Source organism: Octodon degus, unplaced genomic scaffold (genome assembly GCF_000260255.1).
Source record: "Octodon degus isolate 3935 unplaced genomic scaffold, OctDeg1.0 scaffold00260, whole genome shotgun sequence".
NCBI lineage: Eukaryota > Metazoa > Chordata > Mammalia > Rodentia > Octodontidae > Octodon > Octodon degus.
The window spans coordinates 1,347,414-1,371,669 of NW_004524836.1; the positions used below are offsets into that span (position 1 = coordinate 1,347,414).

General features: G+C 38.2%; 1 protein-coding gene across 5 annotated transcripts in view; it reads right to left on the minus strand.

Moving 5' to 3' along the window:
- Inpp4b (inositol polyphosphate-4-phosphatase type II B) overlaps nucleotides 1–24,256 on the minus strand; it is an 872,970-nt gene that overhangs the window by 127,922 nt on the left and 720,792 nt on the right. For all 5 annotated transcript variants that reach the window (XM_023706482.1, XM_004646208.2, XM_012512698.2 and 2 more), the window contains 2 exons: nucleotides 16,750–16,927; nucleotides 1,630–1,833 (listed from right to left, as the gene is read on the minus strand). In XM_023706482.1, the coding sequence (XP_023562250.1) occupies nucleotides 1,630–1,833; nucleotides 16,750–16,927 (382 nt within the window). The remainder of the gene's footprint in view (nucleotides 1–1,629; nucleotides 1,834–16,749; nucleotides 16,928–24,256) is intronic.

Below are 24,256 nucleotides of genomic sequence, written 5' to 3' on the forward strand. Positions count from 1 at the left end.
TATCTTTATTCAAGGAATAGAATTGATTCTCACAATAAGATTATCTAAGTCATATATTCTCAAAAGAGAAAGCATGTAACAATATGAACTAATATAATAAATTTGCCTGCACTAGGCCTGAGCAGGCAATCCAACATCACCACCTTGATAAGCCATTTATCTCATGACCATCCTAAGAGCTAAGCAGAACAGGGGCTATTTTTATTTTCCAGTTGAGAAAACTGAAGTTCCAAGAGGTTAAGAGGCATGTGCTCCTTGGAGCTGTGAATAAATTGAAGAAGGTGAAGGAAAAGGGGAGAAATACTAGATTTGTTCTTCTAAAAGTGCTTCAGTGGGAGAAATGTAATCCTAATCAGCAAAACAAACACATAATCAGCATCTACGTCTCAGTGTGCATCTCTTTTTTTGTCCTATGATAGAAGTTTCACAAAAAGAATCAGCAAGCATCACCTCAAAGCCCCTTGGACAGGAACTTTTTCAGAGGCTTGGGCCTCTCAAATATCTTGCTCCCCATATACTCTTAAATTCCAAATTGAGAAGAAATTATTAATTCAAAGCTTAACGTCTTATGCATCTAGCACATTATTTTGTGGCCAGCTCAGCACTCTCTGGGGGTATGACTGGCACAACACGTGGTGACAGGGATCGAACTGTGGTCACTGCACTTGTCTAAACTTGCCTAAGCAGGCACTTCAGACCACTGAGCTATCTCGCCGGCCTCAGCCCATATTTTTGTTAAAGAGATCATACAGGAAAACATTTCCCTGTGTGTGCGTAAGTGTGCATGTATGTTTATAGAAATATAATTTGGAGGGTTCTTGGGTAATTCATATTCACTGACCGCTAACACATTGTCCTCCATGCCACCTGTCACCTTTGTGTTCCTCTTGCTCTATTAGAGCTCTTCCCTTTGCTTCCTTCCTCTATTTCCCCAAACTCATTATTGCTTTTCAGTTGCTTCTATGGGCTTAAAAACTTCAAAAGTACACATAGTGACATCTTCTGTCAGATCAAAAGCATCAACAAGAGAGATTTGAGAGAGCTCATGTCTACTGTAATTTAAATGCAAATACTTTAAAGCATGCCCAGCAGTAAAACACTGGATTATAACAATGAAAATACTCATTGTATATGAGTAGTAGTCACAGAGATGATTTGGGACTGTTCTTCTCAAATGTCATTTTAATATTTTTGCATGATTTGGCAGTAAAAAAGGAAATATGTTATAGAGCTTGTAACTATGGTATCTTTGCATTGGTGATACCCTGGTTATACATAGGATTCATTTAATAACAAATTTCTGACACTATCAAATGAATCAGGTCTATCTAATCATATTATAACCATCATTTATTTTATCAAATAAATTTTTTCAGAAATCCAATATCAAAACATAATTTCTCCCAAACATAGTATGACCATCATTTATTTTATCAAATAAATTTTTCAGAAATCCAATTTCAAAATATAATTTCTCCCTAAGGAAAAGCATGACACATTTATTCATAATTTGTAGTAGGACTGCTTTCCAGGTATTCTGGTAAAAATAGCAGTTATTTTTAAAATCATGTATGCTGCATTCTCAGGGCTACACAGAGAGGAGAAGCAGGTGGCAGGCGGAAGGCTTACCCACTCCTCCTCGTCATAGTCTGAGTGGTGCGGGATGGAGTCCTGCCCTTGCACCGGTGAGGGCTGGTCCTGCGGAGGGCCCTGTTCCGGGCTGCCCTTAGGAGAGGGCGGTTTCTTAAGGATGCCGCCTGGCCTGGCAGTGTAGAGGGCCAAAAGAGCACTCCTGACCAACTGGTCCTTGAAGGCATGCACAAAGAGCTCTGTCTGGAAAGAAATTGACAAAGATTAAGAACACCCTGGTAAGCATCTCAGTGTACAGCTATGAAAAGGTCAATTGCAGATTTGTTGGTGTTTAAGTAGTATGCGTGGTGGAAAAGCACGGCATGAAAGAGAGAAAATGGTTCAGACCAATCAATGAAAAGTGCTTCGGTGTGGGGATGCTGCCAAGACCTCATGTCTTTCTGTTTGAAAGTTAATGCTGAGGTTTTTAATGCACTATAAACACCATCTGTCTCCTCAGCCTCCTCTTTCAGCTCCAAAACCATGTCTTTGGGAATGAATTTCACTGGGGGTGATCATTTGAACAGCACCTACCTGCTGCATTTTTCAAGTAATTCCAAGTACAGCTTAAAAGAAAATGTGATCAGAATAGGTATATTTTTATTTTAAGCAGAGTTAAAAGCCAAATTACAACAGACACATTATTTAAGAATAAACAGTAAGGAAAACTTTTCTTTAGCTTTGTGGACAAATCTGAACATTAGATGATGTAGCATCTTCTTTTGAAACAACTTCCTTTTATGCCTTGTTATCACCCCTCGGATGGTCTCCTCCACTAAATTGTTTCAGTAACACTCAGTGTTAATGAGATTATTGTGAAACTTGGCGTGGTAGGTTTTACAGGCTGGTGGTAAATACCTAGTAAGTACTACAGTAATGATGGCTTTCCAACAATAAAGAACTTTACGGCTGTACTTTGTAATTTCCTGATGTAATGTTTAATAGCTTCACCCTGGAATACACCGGAGGGTGCAATGACTGATTCTCTGCAGTACAGTATATTTACCATGCATGTAGTCTAACCACCTGCTCAAAAGTAGAAAAATAAGGACTGACCCATAATGTCAATATATTATACTTTGCAATCTGTTAGGCAGGAGCCCTTTAATACATGGTATTCTTGAATAATAATTGATATCACCAATTAATTTGGCACACTTGAATATAATGCCAATTGAACCAACACTGTAACTCAAGGTAATTATCCCTTGGCGCATTCTCAATATGCAGTTAACAGTGCCATGTTTAACTGATGCTTACTCAATTAGCTCTCAATCTTTCTGTTGTGAATGTCATCAGTTAAAGAAAATCAGCTAAATCTTGTACAAAATAAATGCCTAAAAAGACTCTGTCATAGCCAGAGTTCATTCTTTGTAACAGATTATAAAGCTTGAGAACTGGCAGTGAGGGAACCTGAGGTTGGCCTTTGTGTTTATCAGATAACACTAAGAAGCGTGGAGATCTGTCTTAGTGCAGTCTCCTTACTGTTAGCATAAGTGGAACGGGCTTCACGCTGTCTAACAATCCCGGCAGCTTTGCCTCCTGTTCCGCACCACCCACGACCTGCCATCACTCTAGATGTTTCTGTCTTCTTTCCCGACTGCAAGTCCCCATGTGGTGTGAGCATCGCAACTGATTGTGCCCACAGCTCCCCGGAAGCCGTCTCCACCACCGAATCCTACGGCTATCTTTAACACTCTGTTAATATGGTAGTCATACTGAAGCCTCTTTGAAAGGAAGAATACCAGAAATATGGAAAACTGAGTAAATAATACTAAAAGATTAAAAATTTGGGCAAAGTACCAAAAACAAAAGTCATCTTATATCAAAAAGGCACAAGAAATGTTCTTTGATATTTGTAATGTCATGTTAAAATGAAAAGGAGGTGGTATAAGTATACTGATAGAAAAACTGGCAAGTTAGTGCAGTTGTAGGAAAAAGGAAATATATTATTTACTTAGTTTTCCCATAGCATGGATGAATCCGTTAACATTAATTTAGATATTAAAATGTGAATTTACTACCATTCAGTTTAACCAACTATTTCTCTGTCGATCCTTCCAATATTCTTTTCATTTAGTTTTAGAACAAACCAATTTGCTTTCTTTACATTCCCACTACTACAGCTCTGAATGCCACAGTCCTTACATAATTACTCTGGTGCACAACAGCTCCTCACACCCAGCGGAATCTTCTACAGTTCTTGTAATAATCTCCTTCCCTCAGTGTGCACACATGCAGAGATTCCACTTCATTTGCTTAAATCTCATTTGAGTTGATTTACCACCAAAGGCAAGAAAGAGAATGAAGCATGTTCTTGCAACTCAGACCGTGCAACCCAGAGTTGTCTTCAGACAGCTAAACACAAGATCACAAAGCACTGGGGAGAGTTGTAGCTGGTCTCTCTCTGTGCTTATCCCGACATAATCATCTGGATTCTTTGAAGCTCTCTGGATCACCAGGATATTGTTTTGTATGAAATCATAGCAGAAAATTTTTAAACATTCTGTTGTGAATATTCACATGATCTAGAAAAAAAATCTTACTTTTCTTGGCCAGCACTACTGACAACTTTGAATATTTTACAGACAAAATAAGTCAGACTGCGGAGTCCAGAACATTTGCATATTGATGTTCTTGCCACTGAAAAATACCAGTGAGGTGGCGCTTATGAGAAGCATGCGACCATGTCTCTCAGTGGCCTAAGGAATATTATGGAAGCCATGGTCCTTTTCTAACTCAGATTATACTCTATTGTATGGATGAAAAAAGGCTGTATAAATGTTACAGTGAAGATAGGCAGAGAATTTCATTTAAATTATCAGTTTAGCAACACAGTTTTTAAAAAAATTAAGAAGGGGCTGAGGGCAACAAGGGACAAGTGTGAAGTCCCGAGTTTGATTCCCAGCACCCAAAAGAGAGAGAGAGAGAGAGAGAGAGAGAGAGAGAGAGAGAGAGAGATCCTTTAAACCTAAATAATATATATATATATATATATATATAATTTGTTTGATGATAGAAAAGGAAATGCTATTGTAAAAATGAAATGTTTTATCCTTACTGACATTATTCAATTTCATATTTCCATGTATCTATTATTCAAAGCAAAACAGAATTCCTTCAAGTTTTAACTTACTAAAACTACTCCTGAGGGCTAGTGAAGAGAAATTCCTAGTTTTCTGAGATTTAATGGCAAAAGAGTAGTTGAAATACCTTCATGTAAGATCCCCTTTTTCAATGATGTTCTCAACACATGAAGAAAATTATTTTGTATTTAGACTACTATTCCTACCGAAGAAATTCAAGGTTGTGCCTAATTCTACTTGAAATACAGAAGTAGCCCACACAGAAACATCTGATTATGATTATGTTAGTACTCAGTTATGGGCAAGAATGAATCCTATTTATTTTGGAATATGCTTTAATGATTGAAGAGAGCTAGTAGTATATTCAGTCATTAGTATAATGATGTTTTTTCAGTGTTTCCTAAAGGAAAGAAGATGTCAGTCAGGCAGCCAGGAGGCCACCTGACATCGGACACCAATGTGTTATGCACTGCACCCTGACATCTCAGGTAACTACCTTCCCTAGTCTATACAAAGTTGAAGCATCTATCTGTGAAACTCTTACTGGCATTCGTTGCAAAGTGCACACTGGTATTGATGCTCCATTTTTTTTTTTTTTTTTTTGGACTGATCATTTCAGTTTTCTTTCTGAACCTATCATTCCCTAATGATTCCCAAGGAGATAAGCAGACTTAACCCCAGAGACTTAAATCACTATCTGCTGAGGGTTTTCCCCTTTGACTGACACAATCCATTTCCTCATGGTGTCAGATGCCATATTTACGCCCAACTCCACAGCCCATGTGCAGTTATCTCCTGCGCCATCTGTGTCAACTATTTCCCTAAAAAGTTCTTTGAGTCTAGAAATCTCATTCTCAAGGGCTTTTGTTTTGTTTTCTAAATGTGTCATCAGATTTTATCATTACATTCACTTACTCAGCACCCAAACTTCTAGAACATCCTCAGTGTAGCAATGCCCTGGATTAGTTATTAATTTCTTGTCCTGAAAGCTTTTCACTATTTTCAAAGACTGGCTCCTCTTTCCATTCCCATAGTTATTTTCATGGATGATCCTTTCTACATTCCAGTGGCTGCTGGCCACAGTTTCTGTGATGGTTTGTGTCTACTTGTGCCAGCAAAGCCTGGTGCAGTCATGGAATGGACTTCTAGAGGCTGTGATTAATTTTTGACCTAATGCTGGGATTATGGGTAGGAGTGCTACACCCAGCCTGCAGCAAATAGCCTGGATACAGCATAACGAGAGGAGAGTGGCTTGCTCTCTGCCTCTGCTGCCACGGCTCCTTCTTTCTGCTGTTGCAAGTGTGCGGTCCTCCGCTGCCATGAATTTCTGCCCTCTGCCATGGGCCACCCTGCCTTGGAGGCAGCTGAGTATGAACTGAAACCTCCACAAACTGTGGACTAAATAAGCCTTTCCTTCCTTACTTCTGAGTGTCAGCTATTTCGTCCCAATGATGAGAAAAGTAACTGAGAAAGTCATCATACTGCTTGATCCACTTTTTCTAAAGCTCACTTTGTCCCTTTTTCAGAGTATACATGCAAAGAGCACAAGCACTAAAGTAGAGATTGCTGACTCCCAGATTTTGATTCCCAAATAAGAATTTGCACATTTAGTAAGCTCCCTCAGTAGTACTACTGCTACCTGTAATGCCCAGTAACGTCCAGTGATTCAAACACAGTGCTCTAACTCAGCCTACCATTTTAAAAAATATTTATTTATTCATTTCATACAGGGTCTCACTATACAGCTCAGACTCCTAGTGGTACTCCTGTCTCAGCCTCCCCAACACTAGGATTATAGGCGTGTGCCACCATGCCCAGTTTTGGTGGCTGGCATGAAGTGCCTAGGATTCCAGGGCCAGCATAGCATGTGGTATGGGATCAAACCCGGGTCCTTGTGTTTGCCAGGCAGGCACCTAGACCTCTGAACTCTCCCCAGCTCCTCAGCCTATCTACTGTTAAGGATGGTCTTCACATTGGAGCCCACATCCAAACTCCTCACTCAGCCTCTCAATACCTACAGAAAAAAAATTCCTCTCAGGGAAATATGAGTTCAGTAGTTAAATGATACAGTAATTTTAACTTAAAAAGAAAACCACTGGAGCTTGCACATTTCTAAAGTGTGTAACTAGCTGTGTACTCTAGTGCTACTGGAAGGTCGAGTTGCTCCATTTGCCCATTTAAGTGCCCAGTCTGTTTGGTGCTAGCGACTCCAATGTACAGTTACCGAGATTTCAGTGTGCTGTGAATTTGCATTGCCCTAATAAAAACCATCGCCAAGTACCTCTTCCTGCCCTTATTTGCCATCCATAGAACTATTCTATTGTCTGTTAATTTTTTTGTCCATTTTATCTTGAGTTGTGCTATTAAGTGGCATTAATACTTTATTCTAATACAAGTCCTTTGTTAAAAATGTATTTTACAGATACTTTCTCCCCATTTGTGTCTTGTATTTTCATTTTCTTAACATGTCTTCTATAGGGTGAATGTCTTTATTTTATTTTATATTTGTATTATTCATAATTATTATTCTGGGAATTGAACCCAGGGGCTTTGCACCGAGACACGTTCCTCATCCTCATTTATCTGCTTATTTGTTCATTTGGACAAGGTCTCCCTAAGTGGCTCAAGTTGCCCAGGCCAGGCAGGAACTTGTAATCCTCCTGCCCATCTTCCCGAGCACTGAGAAGAAATTCCCAAGTTTGCTAATGCCTTATTTATTATTTCTCTATTTTGATTGATGGCCTTGTTCTAAGAAATCTTTATCTTATCTAACATGACGAATATTTTCTCCTTCTAGAATTTTCTTTTCTCTATTACTTTTAGATTATATATTAAGCTGCTCAATCTACTTTGAATTAAATTTTACATAGGGATGTGGTAAACATAAAATTTTATTTTTATTTTCTGGATGTCCAACTGACCCTGCATCATATGTTAAAAAAGAATATTTTCCTACTGAATTGAATTTGTGCATTTGCCTAAAGTTATTTTCACATTGTGTGTACATCTATTTCCAGATTCTGTACCACTGATCTGCATGTCTGTCCTACACTAATATATCAAGAACCACAGACATGTTGGTATAATTTTTATTTGGAAGTGTAAGCATTTGAAAGAAAATTTTAAAGTACCTATTCACTTATTTTTAAATTCTGCTACTCTCTTGTCATTTGCGTAGATTCATATTTCTCAGGGTGTCATTTCTCTCCGAAGCTTTCATTTACCTTCTGTTGTGATACACATGTGCTTGAAATTTCACAGATACTGTTTGTCTGAAATGGTTTTACTTCCTCTGGTTTTTTTTTTTTTTTTTTTGAATCACATCTTTCCTGGTATGAACTTGTAAAGCTACCTTGTTTGTTTGCCTTTGGTCAGGACTGTGACAGTGGTCCCTCATTATTACTTGGCTTGTATGGCATCTAATAAGAAGTCCCCTGACATTCCCAGAGGTTTTCCTTGCAATGTGATCTGTATTGTATTTGGATTTTTCCCCATATTTATTAATCTCTGAGTAATTTGATTATGATATATGCAAGTTTTACTTTTTATTTGATCTGCCTGGAAATCACTGAATTTATTGAATCTGTGGTTTTCCTGTTTCATCAATTTTTCAGAAATTTTGATCATTCCTTCCGCAAATAATTTTCTGCTTTTCATATTCACTCTTGTTCTGGAACTCCAATATGTATGTATTAGGTGTTGCTGTATTAGGTCACTCATGTTCTGGTTATGTTTTTCAATGTTTTCTTTTGTGCTCCACTTGCACTGTTGGTACATGCACTCTCTTCTCTTGCGTCGTGGTCAATCACCAAACAGTATATATACAGGTTAATGCCATTCAGTGTATATATCTTCATTTCTTAGGTTTTTACAGTTTCTCAGTTCTACTGGACTGTCTTTTAAATATTCACTTATTTTTCTCACCCTCTCCATTTGCCTCTGCAACTTCCAATATATATGGGTTTTATTTAAAATTTTATTTTATAGTTTTTGACAGCTAATTTAATCAATTGTTTTGTTTAAATCTGTTTATATCCCTTGATTTTTCTTCTCATTTGCTTATGGCAATGAGAATGATTTTTGCACTTAAAAAAATATATTTGGTTGTTACAGGGTCTCACTATGCAACTCTGACTCATAGTAATCTTCCTGTTTTCAGCCTAACCAGCCCTAGGATTACAGGTGTACACCCAGTGTATACCCAGACTCTGTGGCCAGACTCTGTGGCCAGCTCAGCCTGCCTTGGGGGTGGGAATGACTTGGCATATGGTGCCAGAGATTGAATCACGGTCCCTGAGCTTGCCTTTAGTCACTGAGCTATCTTACTGGCCCCCGATTTTTCCATTCTTGATTGCTAAATTTCATTATGTTCTTTTATAAAGAAAAATACACTGTTCTGATGTGAAGTAATTTACTTTGGGTTGTTGGTGTGATGTTGCATCAGGATCATTAGAAATATTTTGAACCCTTGGATGATGGATTAAGAGTAATGTTTTCAATACTTGATGAAAAATACCTGTTCCTTATTATGCCTAAGATGTTTGAAATGCAGTGAGATAGTGAGGTTAAGCTTTATAGCCTAAATCGTTTGATAATAACAATAAGCTTGTCTTCTGGATGGTTAACAACCTAAGTTTGCAGACCAAAATTAGAGAAAAAGGAGGGCTACAAAGAAAGCCAACATTTTGGCCCTACCCTTCTAAGGTCAATTAAGACTCAGGACATATGAGAACTTGTACTGTAACTTCATGTACCTCGGTAGTGTCCCAAATTTTCTGATCATGAAGATTATGGGGCCAAAGAGGAAGTGATTGATGATGTAGAGTGTGCGTAAGGAGAGTCACATGGGGAGAAGACACTCTCTCAGGCTTTCACAGAGAGCACACTGGCCAAGCATTGGCCGTGACTCATCCACATGGCTGCCACTGACAAAAGTTCTACAATCTGAGGTACAGGATCTCAGGATAAATCCTGAGGGCATTTCACTGACCTTCTCAGACCAAAAAGCTACAACTCTTGTTGCACAGGTCCTGCTTTACCTTGGTCTTAACCATCCAGTAGAAAAGTATGAAGACGAAATGAAATATAGGAAGTAAAGCCATGTTGTTATGTTGAGCTGTGGGGGACTCAGGTCAATAATTTCTGACATTGCCAGTTAAACAGAAGACCCAATGCTATTATGGGCTACTGGACTCTTTTAGAATATTTTGCTGAGTTTACACACCTATAATATTCAACAACGGAACTTAAAAAAAATTGGGATATAACTATGAATGTCCATTTTGTATCTGTGTATTCAAAGTGGTTGGGATAGATACATAGTTGCATTCTCTTAATGAATAGAATTTTTTCTAATGGTGTTTGTAAATAGGATCACAAGTCTGCATCTTGTACAGCAATTAACCACTAAGAATATATGCAGTGTATTATTTGTTGAAACTGTACTTTCAATTTGATTTGAAACTGTCTCATTGCTATATGTTTATCAATAAAACTTTGAAAAGAAAAAAAAAGAGTAATGTTTAATCTAGGATTACTTACTTCCACTGCCAGGATCACATTTTCCTGTGAACTCCCCTAAATTCTCTGGGCACTACTAGGTGTTTTCTCAATCTTCTGGGGAAAGATGAAGAATTCTCTACCTATGTGATTACCAAAAGTTGTTCTGTTGGCTTAGATCTCATATTTATTTTTCTGATAATCATTAGTTCATTCCCACACACATATGGATCAGTACTAACATCAAGATTTGAACACTTTCAGTTACAGATATCCAAGACTCTCTCAGTACGGAGCGCCCCCTTCTCTGACATTCCACTCTGTGAATTACACTTCTGACTCTCCAAATTCTAGTGCCTGCCTACTCCTTGAGAAGGTACTATTTGGGTTATGCCTCCTTGTGCTACAGCCTGTAGATGCCTTAGGAGGTGAGCTTGGTAATTTGGGACTCACACTCTGTTACTGCTCTGTATCACTGATTTTTCCAGTGTCTAAAACATCTGCCCAATTTTCTTTGTGTTGAAAGTGTATTTTTCTATCCATATGTTTTCATCACAGATAGAGCCGAAGCCCTCACCCCACACATCTATGGAAATGCCTTATTCTCAACACTAGTGTACTTCCTTATCTCTATCTTTCCTATATTCCAATAAATACGAATTTCTTTTATTGTATATCACCTCTCAATTATCACTCAAAGGGGATTATGAAAACCAGAAAAAAAAAAAGTTCTAATCCTGAAATTTCATCTTCATCTTCTTCTCAACTGTTATTCCCAAGTTCCTTCAGATCCTCGTACATACCGTCACCAACCATAAACAAGTCTCTCTCCTCATTGAGCTCTCCTCTTCATAAAGAAATTCATTCCCAGTAACTAAATAATCAATGCAAAATAGTCTTCTATAGTATGTGTCTTCAAATTCTTAGCACCACAGCTTCCTGGCATTGTTATTAGAGAAACCAGCATTTTATTTATTTATTTATTTATTTTGTATTTTAGGGAAGGGTCTACAGGATGTTCAGGGTCTCACTACTAGATTGGACTCACAATGATCCACCTGTCTACAGCCTCCCAAGACCTGGGATTACAGGCGCACACCAATACACCCAGTCTCAATTGCTGTCTCAGCACACCCTGAGGGCAGGGCCAGCAGAGCAGGCCGGGGAATAGAACCCCTGGCCCCTGCCTCTGCTTGCAGGCGCTCTAATCCACTGAGCTATTTGGCTTGCCTGAGACCAACATTTTAAAACAAAATCTTGAATTGTTTTAGAATGGAATTAATTTTTAAAACAATACAGTGTTTTGGTATAGTATGCTGAGGTTGAAATGATATTAGGTATTTGTATTTCCAAAGTATACTGTGAGTATAGATTCCAATATTTGCATTTAACCATTTAATAATTGCATTATTGTGAATTATTCTATTGTCTTAAAGTACTAGGTTGTAAAAGTTAAGGGCCATGTCTGTGTAGGATTTATCATGTAGCATCAAACAGCACCATGCACAGTTAGGTGCTCGATGGTGCTTTTGAGGAGCAGGATAATAGTGAGTTTCTAGCCCAGGTCTCTCTCTGTCTTTCAAATGGAAAAATTGATGGGCACTTGAAAATGAATGTCCCATATATTTATGAGTCATGAAAGCTACTTATATACTACTGGCATCTAGCTTTTATTTTTTATTGCTCCAGTTTTAATTTATTTCCAATATACTTTTCCTTGAATATTTTAATAGGATAACATACTTTTAAACTAAGGAAAAGAGAAATGCATCTATATCTCACTCTGATAATAGCCTTTTATTTCTTGTGTTGAAAGTTTGGCCTGTTCTTCATCTTCATTGTAGGAATTATTCAGATAAATTCAGAAGTCACCTGGTGTTAGAATTTTGATGAATAATAATAGCGATCAAACCTAATTTTCCATCAAAGCATATAATAAAGAGTTAATAATTAAATAATTTATCACTGAGTTTTGTGCATACTTGGACATGACACAACATGTTCAATTATGCTTTCTCCTGACCCTCACATACCCTGGGTCCTCTAAGTGCTCACTGCGGCGCTCACAGCATAGTCAAAAGTACCAGCCGGTGCTTAAGCCCACAGAATCTGGAGATAGAAACACAACCTGTGCCCTTGTGGGCACTTTATCTAATAATCTTGAGCCCCAGCAGCTGAAGATACTAACAGCACTTCATAAGATGATCCGCACGTGGATCAGCACACTGAAAGGGAAGACCTGACCAGAGGCTTGCAGCCCAAGTGGGACGAGGGCAAAGGAGGAATCTGGCTCACTGTACAACTCCACTCCGGGGGGCAGGTACAATTTCTGCTGTGATCAGCTGTGGACATCAGGCTCCAGGTACTTCAAAATGTATGTTACTTTTTATGATTGTGCTTGATCCACTCACTGACTTGTACTGGAGTTTTGCTTTGGAGACTTGGCACCATGGCTTCATTTACTGTTGCAGTAGAGATGAAGTGAATCGCTTTGGACCTACAAACACCAACTTTCAGAGCTCCCTGAACATGTCCTTCAGCGAGTTAGGTTTTGCTCCTCCCTCTTGCTCTTTCCACAGACTCGGGGTACATAATGATATTCATGACTCCAGCGCTGTCATGTCCAGGTGCGGTGGCTACTAACCAGCAGAGATGCCATTTTATAATAAAATATTCCAATATTTTATTCCTTCCATGTTCTAGTAGCTGACCTCCATCTTCCTAGGCCACTTAAGACTCCTCCACTGAACTCTTCCAGTTATAGGTGTTCAAAGGCTAGAAACCCATCAGAGTTCCTTAATCCATGAGGACAGAAATAATTCATATTATTTCTCCAATAACTTCATAGGTGAGATTGTTTTAAAGAAAACACTAAGAAATTATTTTCAAAATCTACTAGTTCAGAATCAATAAGGAAATTTTGAAGATATAGGTTAGAAATAGATACATAGGAAGAACAAGTCTAGATGTTGAACATAAAATATAAGAAGGATATGTGTTAGCTGATTTATGCCAATGATTGAGTGCTTTTTAAATTTTTTAATGAAATCCATAAGTGTTATTTGGAAAAATTCAATATCACAATAATTCATGTATATGATTTTTATTTTTTATGTATTTAGTACAGAGACTATAGGGCCTCCCTACACAGATCAGACTCATAGTGTTTAGCCTCCCAAGTGCTGGGATCACAGGCCCATGCCACCATACCCAGTCTCAATCACTGTCTTTTTAATCCACTGAGCTATCTGATAACAAGAATTTGAAGATGAGACTTTTCATTATGTTCCATTGGTATGGCTGTACCAACTTACTCTATTTATTTATTTATTTATTTATTTATTTATTTATTTATTTGGTACAGGATCTCACTACACAGCTCAGACTCATAGTGATCCTCCTATTTTCAGCCTCCCCAGCACTGGGATTACAGGCATGCGCCACCACTCCTGGTAGTCTCAGTGGCCAGCTCAGTGCACCCAGGGGTAGGGCCTGCATGGCATGTGGTTCTTAAACCCTGGCCCCAGAGCTTGCCTTGGCAGGCCCTTATTCCACTGAGCTATCTTGCCAGCCTGGTATGGCTGTTACAAAGCCAGATAACTAGGCATTAAATGGTTAAGAGTTGCTGTATTGGAGATTCACGCTGAATGAGCGTATTTTGGACATTCTTGCCTCTGACACTACCACAACAAAAGGGACAACAGTGTGAGATGACATCTTGGTAACAATTTTATCATCTCTATGTATTCCTGTAAAATCATAGGATCATACTGTGTGTCTTAAATAGGACCATACTGTGTATTTTTACTGTGCATAATTTTTACTCTGTATATTTTAAATACACAGAGTAAAAATTATTTTCAAATAAGGTACCACAGTGAACAAAGACATTTTAACTATAACTATAGTAATTTGAAAAGCATTGAAACTTAAAAAATAAAGTTTTTAGAATTTATCTCCTACTAACATCAAATTAAAACGTAAGACATCATGACAAGTGTTTTTCTTTCATGCCAAATTCATGGATTATGCTTGCTTCTAAGCCATAAATTACTTACAGTCCTCCTAGATTGTGAAAAACTGTTCTTTTAGGTAATTCTTTCAAATGTAGGCATGAACTCTAAAAAGAATGCATGGCTTGCAAACTTCACTTTAAAAAGATCCCCCAAGTTTCAAGGGCTGTGAGATTTATTAGTAAGCAAAAGTTGTCTACTCAGTAGAAAACGTAAGGGGAAAGTTGAGGCAACACTGGACCAGAGGAGCAGAAATAACCCTCACTGCTGTAGCAAGCTGTAAATGATGTATGAAATGACAAATCCCTGCCCAATTCAGGGGAAGAATAGAAATACAGTTCTGTAATCAATGCAGTGATGTGCTATTTGCTAAAATTTTCTGCTTATTGAACCCAGAAAAACTTAACTTTACCCATAAATCCAAACAAGAAATGACACAAAATGAAAATATATTATTTAATTGTATGCAAAAATCTCCTGATTATTCCCTAGTCCTAAAGACATACTTGTATTACAGTATGTAACTGTTAAGGAATTTGTCGAACAACAAAACCATTAAATGTTAAAAAAATACCAATGTACATACATTAGTGTATCAGGGCTGGAGCCTTTTGTTTTCTTTGGATCTTGACTCTAGCTATTAGATTGTGCATTTTTATAACTTCTCTAAGCTTTATTTTTTAAATTTTTTTCTCTTCTTATTTTTTATTTTTTCCCATATTTTTATTGATAAACAAAGAGCAATGAGACAGTTTCAAATCAAATCGATAGGACAGTTTCAATAATTAACACATTGCATGCATTCTTCTTAGTGGTTAATTGCTGTACAAGATGCGGACATGATATTCTAACACCATTAGAACAAATCACTCTATTCATTAAGAGAATGTAACTATATATCTATCCTAACCACTTTGAATACACAGATACAAAATGGACATTCATCTGTATCCCCTTTTTTGGTTAAGCTCCATTATTTGAATATTATAGGTGTGAAAACTCAGCAAAATATTCTAAAAGAGTCCAGTAGCCCATAATAGTATTGGGTCTTCCGCTTCACTGGCAATGTCAGAAATTGTTGACCTGAGTCCCCTACAGCTCAACATAACAGCATGGCTTTACTTCTTACATTTCATTTTTATACTTTTCTGCTGGATGGTTAAGACCAAGGTAAAGCAGGACCTATGCAACAAGAGTTGTAGCTTTAATCTTTCTCTTTTTACACTCACTTGACTTTTATATATTAGCTAATTTTAATAAAAGTACATATTTTCTTTTATGAGAAAATATATGATAATGTACAATTTATTTTAGCATATTAAATGAGTGAAAATAATGTTATAAATTAAGATATCTGAGTTAAAAATTATAGAATAAGTACTATCCAGTTATCTCCAAATATGTTCTTTAGTAATAAAGAACCACACTGTAGATTTATTTTGGAATTATAATATGAGAGTTCACTTCAGTCATTTTCTTCAACTATGTATTTATTAAAAATGTCTCATATTAGGGCTAGTCAAATAGCTCTGCGGATTAAAGTGCCTGCTCAGGCAGACACAGGGGCCAGGCGTTCAATCCCTGGGTCTGCTGTGCCAGTCCCGCCCCCAGGGCATGCTGAGCTGAGATTGAGACGGGTGTGGTGGTGCGCGCCTGTAATTCCAGCAGTTGAGAGGCTGTAAACAGGAGGATCACTACAAGTCTGATCTACGCAGTGAGAGCCTCAGGCCACACAGACCCTGTCCCAAAAAATACAATAAATAAATAAATATCTCATGTTAAATTACAAGATGTCAAAATACACAGGTGAAGAAGTACATTGGTATTAGACTCCAATATACCTGATTTCATGCTTAAAATCAAGCTTCAATGTATCCTTTTCTGCTTTTTTATGTTCTATGTTTTACATCTGCCCTAAGCAGCTATGAAGGATGATACTCAGTATCTCCTTCATACCAGGTAATCTTTCCTTTCTTAGATACAGGTGAAAGCCACCGCTGGGTAAATTCAACCCTAAGTTCCACAATTTTCAAAGACTAAATTTGTGCAAACTTTTAGGCTCTTTTCCCTGTAAATCATTGTGTATAAAGAACATGAAGCACTAATGTGAATCCATGGCAGAATTATGCTTTCAAATGAAGTGACTTTCCGACTCAAATAGCTTTATGTGCACAATAATTAAACCATAACAAAAGGAAAATAAAATATTCTTTAAAACCAAGTTTAATTCAGTTACTAAGACCATAAACCAAAATAAGCGACAGATGCCAAGAAAAACAGAAAATGCACACCAGGATAGGTTTCATTTCCTATTAGGAAAACAAAATAAATAACGCTAGGTAGCACTGGAAAGGAGAAAGCAACCCGTTCATTTTAATCCTGTGGCAATACTTTGAAGCTCACTTTTAATCCAGGCTCTTTCACATCTCCAGATGGTATGAAAGGCAGTGTATGCAGAAAGTAGCACGAATGGGGATGGAAGCATTTCATTTTCCCCACTAGAGTGATGATTCGGATCTTACCTTTTCTGAAAGCATCTTTAAAGAATTCTTCAAGCTGTCTGGGGAGTGCTGGCTTGCAGAATTAAGCAGTAGGTCTGCATGTGTTGCTATAAGAGGCTGTAGTTGATTGATGTTGCTGAGAACTTCTTTTGCTTTAGCTGTGTTTTCAGGTGAATAGTAAATAAACTGGTATCCAGTACTGAAACAACACAGATAACAGCATGTTACACAAAAAGCAGGAAGATCAGTGGAATAAGCACTTCCCTGGCAAGCACAAGGGCCTAAATTCAATCCCTGGTTCTGCAAATAAATAAATAAATAAATAAGGAAGAATTTGCAGCTCTTAGCATCAGATGGTCACTGATAAATAGAACTCCAAATGCCATTAATTCCAATTGAACAGATAAGAACTGTCATAAGGAAGTTTCACAATGTCTCAACAGTGAGCTAAACTGATCTGGGTACTTTTTAATGCCAGGTACAATAATTTCAGTCTTGGGAGTTGGGGGATTTAGCCCAGCGGTAGATCACTTGCCTAGCAAAAAACAAAGAAATAAAGAACAAGAATGATCAAAAATGTCCAGTCTTTGCTCAACCACTTTGTAGATTTTGTATTGTCATACATAGCAAATATTAGTATTCAAAAGTATTATTAATATTTTTATGTATATGAGTTTGCATAGTACAAAAAGGAAAGTATAAGCCTTTATATTCCAGGAAATCTCAATATAATGTCTGGCCTGCTACTCACTAGCTGTTTGACCTTGGGAATAATTACCCAAATAACTCCAAGACCTGTGGAAGATTAGAGAGCATTCCTCGAAGTGCCTCAAATAGACCTGGTACAGAATAGGTATTCAATAACTGCTACCTGTATTTTCACCCCCAAAATCAAGCAAGAGGGAGAAAAAGTGAATATTAATAGTTGAGAAATGGGGAGAAAATAAATTAAAACCAAGTAGCCAAATGGCTACTTCTATTGAATATAAAGAAAACATTTATAGCATTAATGGCTCATTATGTTATCTTATCAGCATGCTTTGTGTCCCCTATGGTTTCCCATCTGTCCTGTAAATACATTTAAAATTGATTATTAATCAAAGAACATTTGATTGTCATAATGATTATAGAGAATGATCAGGAATGCTATGGGAGTTGGGATTCTGGGAAGCAAAGGGATCCTTGGCCAGTTTCATTAGGAGAGACAGATGGAGAATCCTGGTAGGTCCTTTAATGAAAGGAACGAGAGGAGGAAACAGTCCAGGAAGGTGAAGCAGGGGAGACTTTGGTGCATTCCCTTGCGTGGTGCGAGAACATCCTTCTACACCTGTCAGAGTGTCTCTTCCAGAAGCCTTGCAGCCTAGCCAAGGCACAAACCTAGCAGGTGCTGAGGATTTGCTAAATATTACTGAAGATGTCCCCTGCAGTTGCCAGCTCAAATATTTAAATTCCCACAATGCCACTTTTCATTTTGAATAATTAGTAATCAATAAAATGATTGTATCTGAGATTCATTCTCTCTCCTGCTTTTAGGAGAAATCAAGATCTTTAAGCAGATGATATTCCACTGCAAACATATGACAGATAGTTCTCATATTTTACCAGATTTTTAAAAAAATGATTAAAATGAATGTCCTTGGATGCTTGAACTATTCAAAAGAAAAGGAAAGGAAGGGCTGGCCAGATGGCTCAGTGGATTAAAGCGCATGCTTAGGCAGATGCAGGGACTGGGGGTTCAATCCCTGGTATGCCTTGCTGGCCCCATCCCTGGGGTGCACTGAGAGGATGACTGAGACTGGGCAAGGTGATGCGCACCTGTAATGCCAGCACTTGGAAGGCTGAAAACAGGAGGGTCACTACAAATCTAATCTGTGTAGTGAGAGACCTTGTAGACCCTGTATTAAAATACATTAAAATAGGGGCCGGGGAGATGGTTCAGTAGAATAAGCACTTCCTTGGCAAGCACAAGGGTCTGAGTTCAATCCCTGGTTCCACCAAAAAATAAAAAATTAATAAATAAAATACATTAAAATTTAAAAAAGGAAAGAAGCCTAGGAAATCAATGGCTGGGTTCTCTTGCTCATAAAGATTCGCCTTCAATTCTTACTTGTAGATTTTTAAACATCTGAAGAATTTAAAATGTACCATAACTATTCATTCTATGTTTTAATGCAGATAAAAGAAAATGACAAACAACAGTTGAGAAGGGAAGAGAAAAAGGATAATCCCTCTGTATGACTCATCTCTTTCTACTTCTTTGTTGGGACTGAAGCCTAAAGAATAAAAATCATGTTCTATCCCTTAGTACCCAGACTACAAAAAGTTCAACCTACTATGGTCTTTCATAAATCAAAGAACTTAATTTTATTTTTCAAAATAATTATCTGAACGTATTATTGTGCCCCTGGGTGAGGTGAGGTGACATTTGGTATACTGGGCAGAGAAGAGCTCTCTCTAGCTATAGACCTAACACAGAAAGTCACCTGACTAGCTGCCCCACAGCCCTCCTTCCTGGCCTACTCAGGTGTCCCTCGCTTGCTTCCCGGTGCACTCTTATGGGTACTCTCAGGTTCCCAACTGTTTTGTCCTCAGAAAGCAAGCGTGCTCCAGTTCCTGTGGCTGCCAACTTTCTGGTCACCTGACTCCACATTTTGAGTATGTCACTTCTGGTCTCTCATCACTGGCTCCTACTCATACTTTTTGACACTTGCCTCTACTGGTTCTTTATTTCTCTGGTTGTTTCCTAGCAATTCAGGGTTCTTTCATTCATGAAATGAATGAAAAGATAATGCTATCTATCTTTATTGCCTGTGTTGCATACGCCTTACTCAGCAGATTCTCTTAGGATCTGTGATGGATTGACAACCAGTGCTTAGCTTGTAACACCCAGCTGAAATGAATCAACCTGGTTTGGGTATGGGAGACCCACCTGAGGACTGTTGCCAACAACATTAAAAAAGGAGAACTGGAAGGGAAATGAGGGGTGTTAGTTCTCCTATGGAGGTGCTGTTGGTTTTCTTTTAGGACCCTGTCAGGCTGTCTTTCCTGATATGAACTCGGCTGTGCTCATTGTCAGGGGAGCTCTGGACCTTGTGTCACTGAGAATGGCTATAGTTCCCGTTGGGAGAGCTCTGGTCCTTACTTTAAACATCTTTTCCTAGCTCTGGAGGGGAAGATGATGTGCTGTTCAGTCTCCTGGAGAAGCTTGTTGTGCTGGCTTTCCTGATGGGAACTCGGCTTTTCTCATCATTGATGGAGCTCAGAAGATCATCAGCACTGAGGATGGCTATGGTATCTTTTGGGGAGCTCTGATTCTTGCTTTGAGCATTATTTCCTGGTTCCAGTGCAGATCCCTCAGCCTCCTAGCACAGATCTTTCTTCCCGCTGGCACAGACTTCCTAGTTCCCACCACTGACCTATGGGCCTGCAAAGCACAGATCTATGAAACCCGCCTGCATGACACAATGTCGTGTGTTCCAGGCTTCTAGTGGGACTCGTGCAGAGCATTGCTCTGAGCTCTAGGTCTTCAGCTGGACTCATGTAGGACATTTACATGGGATCCAGCCCCTTAGCATGATTCTTTGGGATGGGGACAGATTTCCTGCACTCTTTGTATTTGCCTCTTTGGGTGAATACTATAAAATAATCCTACACATTATGTGTCCTATATTGTTTCCCTTGCAAACCCTGACTTTAACAGCACCTCCCATGCATGTAATTGTACAGCATGTATTCCGAAGGATTTTTTCTCATACGTTCTTTTCTTATGTCCAGACTGGTGGTCCTCAAATATGAACAGGTGCTAACGTCACTCAGGAATGAGGACAGGGCTTGCATGAAAATCGTGATAGCTTGACAATGCCCAGAGATTCTGCGTCCGTCAGCTGTCGCATCCACCGTGAGTCATCAGAAGGTCCTGATGCACCTAAGCTGGGACCCAGCCTTAGAGACAGCTGCTGCTCCCCCCTCTGAAATTGGTGACATCCTCTCATCCCTGGACTGTGCCACACAAAGACTCTGACAAAAGACGCTACACTGATTTTATTACTGTATTTCAGAAAAGCTACTACACAAGTTACTGTGGCTCAGTTTTCTCCTAACGCGGCCCACCAGGCTTTGTTCATTTCTATCCCAATGGACTCCCTCCCCCCAAACACTCATGGGACATAAGTCATTTCGAGCTGTTATTTATCAGGCGTTGTTTTCGTGGGTGATGCCTTCTAATGATGAGCACCATACCTCGTGAGAATTAAAGATTCATTTTCTACAATTAAAGTCAACGTTGGTGTCCAGAAAGAAATAGGACAGCATGGAAGAAAATATTGCCACCTATAAAATAATTTTAAGTACACATAAATTCCAGGTACCTGTTCAGTGCCTTACTTTTTAAACGTATCATATATTTTAACAGTAATAGCTTCCTAAATAGCTAGTCATGAGTGTAATTTAATTATCTAGATAAAAAGAATATAATTAAACCCTGTTTTTAATGGTCTGAAATTTAAACTCAATCCAAACACTTAAATCAACAGTCAGTCAGATATAACCAGAGAAAGTATTTCATTGGCTAAAATGTATTTTGTAAGATACAAATGAATACAGAATTATGAATAATTTACAAATTGAAATTCAATTTATTTTCTATTGATTAAACACTGAAGTACAAGCTTATATTTTAATTTCTAATATATACTTATTTAAATATGTTAAGTTTGATATCAACTTTAGCACACACAACACACCCATATTTTTGTGTATGTGTACTGAAACTGAGGGCATTTTGTTCTGAAAGTGTAAGTTTGACAAAGCATGTAGTGAAATAATATAGTTCATCAACTATTGCTGACTAAAATAGGAGTAAAACAAGAACCCTTGCATTCCTGAGCAGGGAGTCTTCCTCAGTCCCTTCTTCTGGTCCTCTCAGTTGTCACTCCCGAGTGCTGGCAGCCCCGGCACCCTGCCTTTGGAATGCTTGCCTGTCTCCCCACACATTCCTCCTCAGCAACCCATAGCACTGGGACTCTTTAGGGCTTGAGGGACACAGGCAAGGAGAGAGAATAAAGTGGCTCTTGCTGAGTTCCCCCACCACATACTGGGCCTTACTTGCCTCTCTCCCCATACAATGGTTCCTTCTTTCCTTAAACTATTTGCTAAACCGAGCTTCAGTTCTGGGCAGTGTAGTTATGGAAAAAATATAGATAACAGATGAATAGACAAGAAGGGAAAATGGAAAGAAGAGACAGGGGAAGAGCAGCCAGGCCCAAGAGGGTGGGAGCTACCGAATTTAAGAGAACATGCTTCAGAGTAGTGTGTCTCTACTTTCGTAGTGGAGTTGGATCTCCAGAGAGAATTCCAGTGACTAGCATTTCCACTTATTTTTCCCAAATTAAGCACTAGATGTAAAGCACAGTCTCTCTGTGGAGGGACAGACAGGCTCTCACTTCTAACTGAGAAGGAAACCAGGTGGATAATAAATGAAAATTTGCACCTTGCTGCACTTGAACATACCTTTCTGGTTTCACAGGGTTTAACAACATGCTTCATGAAATTGCGAAGGTAAAATCATAGCTTTCTAGTCTCCCCCACGCATGCTCTCAATTGTCTATTAGAAATAGGACTTTCAGTAAGGTACTAAGTGGAAAATGACCTTTGTTTTATTTACTTCCTCTGAGTTTCACTTAAAAATTAAATGATTAATATGATCTATGCTAAAATCAGTGTCTATTTTTAAATCTACTCTTGTTAAAAATATCTTGGTTTCAGTGTTTCAATCAAAGCCTGATCCTGTCATCTACTCCTTCTGTGGGAAGTGATGCTAATTAAGTGAGAAAAATGACTAAATGTTCATTTCTACCCAGTTCATCGCCTTATAGAAATTTATTTGTGGGATCTGACCATAGTGGCCTCTACCATCTCACTTTTAATTCTTAGTTTTTATCTGCAGTTCTTCACTCATAAGACCCTCCCTCCTCCCATACATAAGTCTTCTATTTTGCTGCAATCAGACTGCATTTCAGGCACTATCTCATGACTTTCAAGTAAAGTCTAACTGTGCTTCTCCTCCTCCCATGGCTGTGTCCACTGTGCTGAACGTTTCTGCCTTGGTTTCTTGCCTAGCTCCCAAGAGTTTGGGCAATTCCACTCATACCTGATTGGAATTCTGGAGTTTTCAGTCACTCTTCCACCAAAGTGTGATGCACTAGGACTCAAACCAGCTCCACTGGTTTCCTCCAACCTCACACACTTCCCTGTTTCATCTTGGGCTCTCTATTCTCATCTGTCCACATGAGGAATAAAATTAGGTGCCAACATGGATACCATTTCCAAATACACTGAGTCCATTAACTGTTACCTTATTAGCAAAAGGGCATTTCCCACTGACTTGCTGGGTAATGAAATGCTTTAAAGTATGACTGCAGTGACCACATGACTCTAAATTTATTAAAACTCATCAAGTTGTACCCTCATAATAGATCATTTTATAGTTGCAAATTGTAATGTAAGTCATCTCTTTTAAAAAGCAAATGTTTCTAGCATATGATATCTCAGTGTCACTCTTCATGAGTCAGGCTAAGAACACAGGAAAACAGAAGGTACACTTGTGAGCTATTTAATAGCTCTGCTGTGGTAAAAGAGGATGATTCATTAAGATGACCTTTAATTAAGTCAGTAATATATACTACATAGTTAATTCTAATAGTGCAAGCATCTCTGTTTCTTTATCATTATAATATGCAAGAATTTGGGGTCTGTACAATGGGTTTAACATTATGTTAAATGTTTTTATGAATTATATTATTTAATCTTGACAAGAAGTTTACATTATTTAATCTTTATTAAGAAGTATTGAGGAAGGAACATTATTTCATTATGCAGACATAGAAGTTAAAGCTCAAGTGGTCTGACTTACAGGGTATGTAATGTAGAGCCAGGGCTTAAGCTCAAATCTTTACTAATACACAGTTTGAACTTCTAATTATGATTTACTAGCTCTTTTTTATGTATATAGTGCAGGGTCTACAGGGTCTCAGTATGTAGATTGGACTTGTAGTGATCTTCCTGTTTTCAACCTCCCAAGCACTGGGATTACAGGTGTGCACCACCACGCCCAGTATCATCCTGCCCTAGGCTTGGGGCTGGAATGGCATTCTGAGGATTTAACCCCAGGCTTTGAGCCTGATTTACTAGCTTTTAATGAGAGCATTGAACATTTTACATTTGAAAAAAATACAGCCATAAATAATATGGGAAACATCCTTAATAATACCATACTGGGCATGGCATATAAATAGTCAAATAAAAATGACTGAAATTTTCATCTTCTTAGTTAAAACAATATTTGTTAGAGATGATGTATGATTTGATTTCAAGACCCAACATGCACTTATATGTACTAATGAAAAGGAAAAATAAAAATAAATATTTAAGATAGCATTTATTGCTTAAGGATATATTTTGTGATGAGCATCTTCTGACTGAAGTAAGATTGAAAGAAGCATGGAAGAACTTGAGACTGAAGAGAAAAACT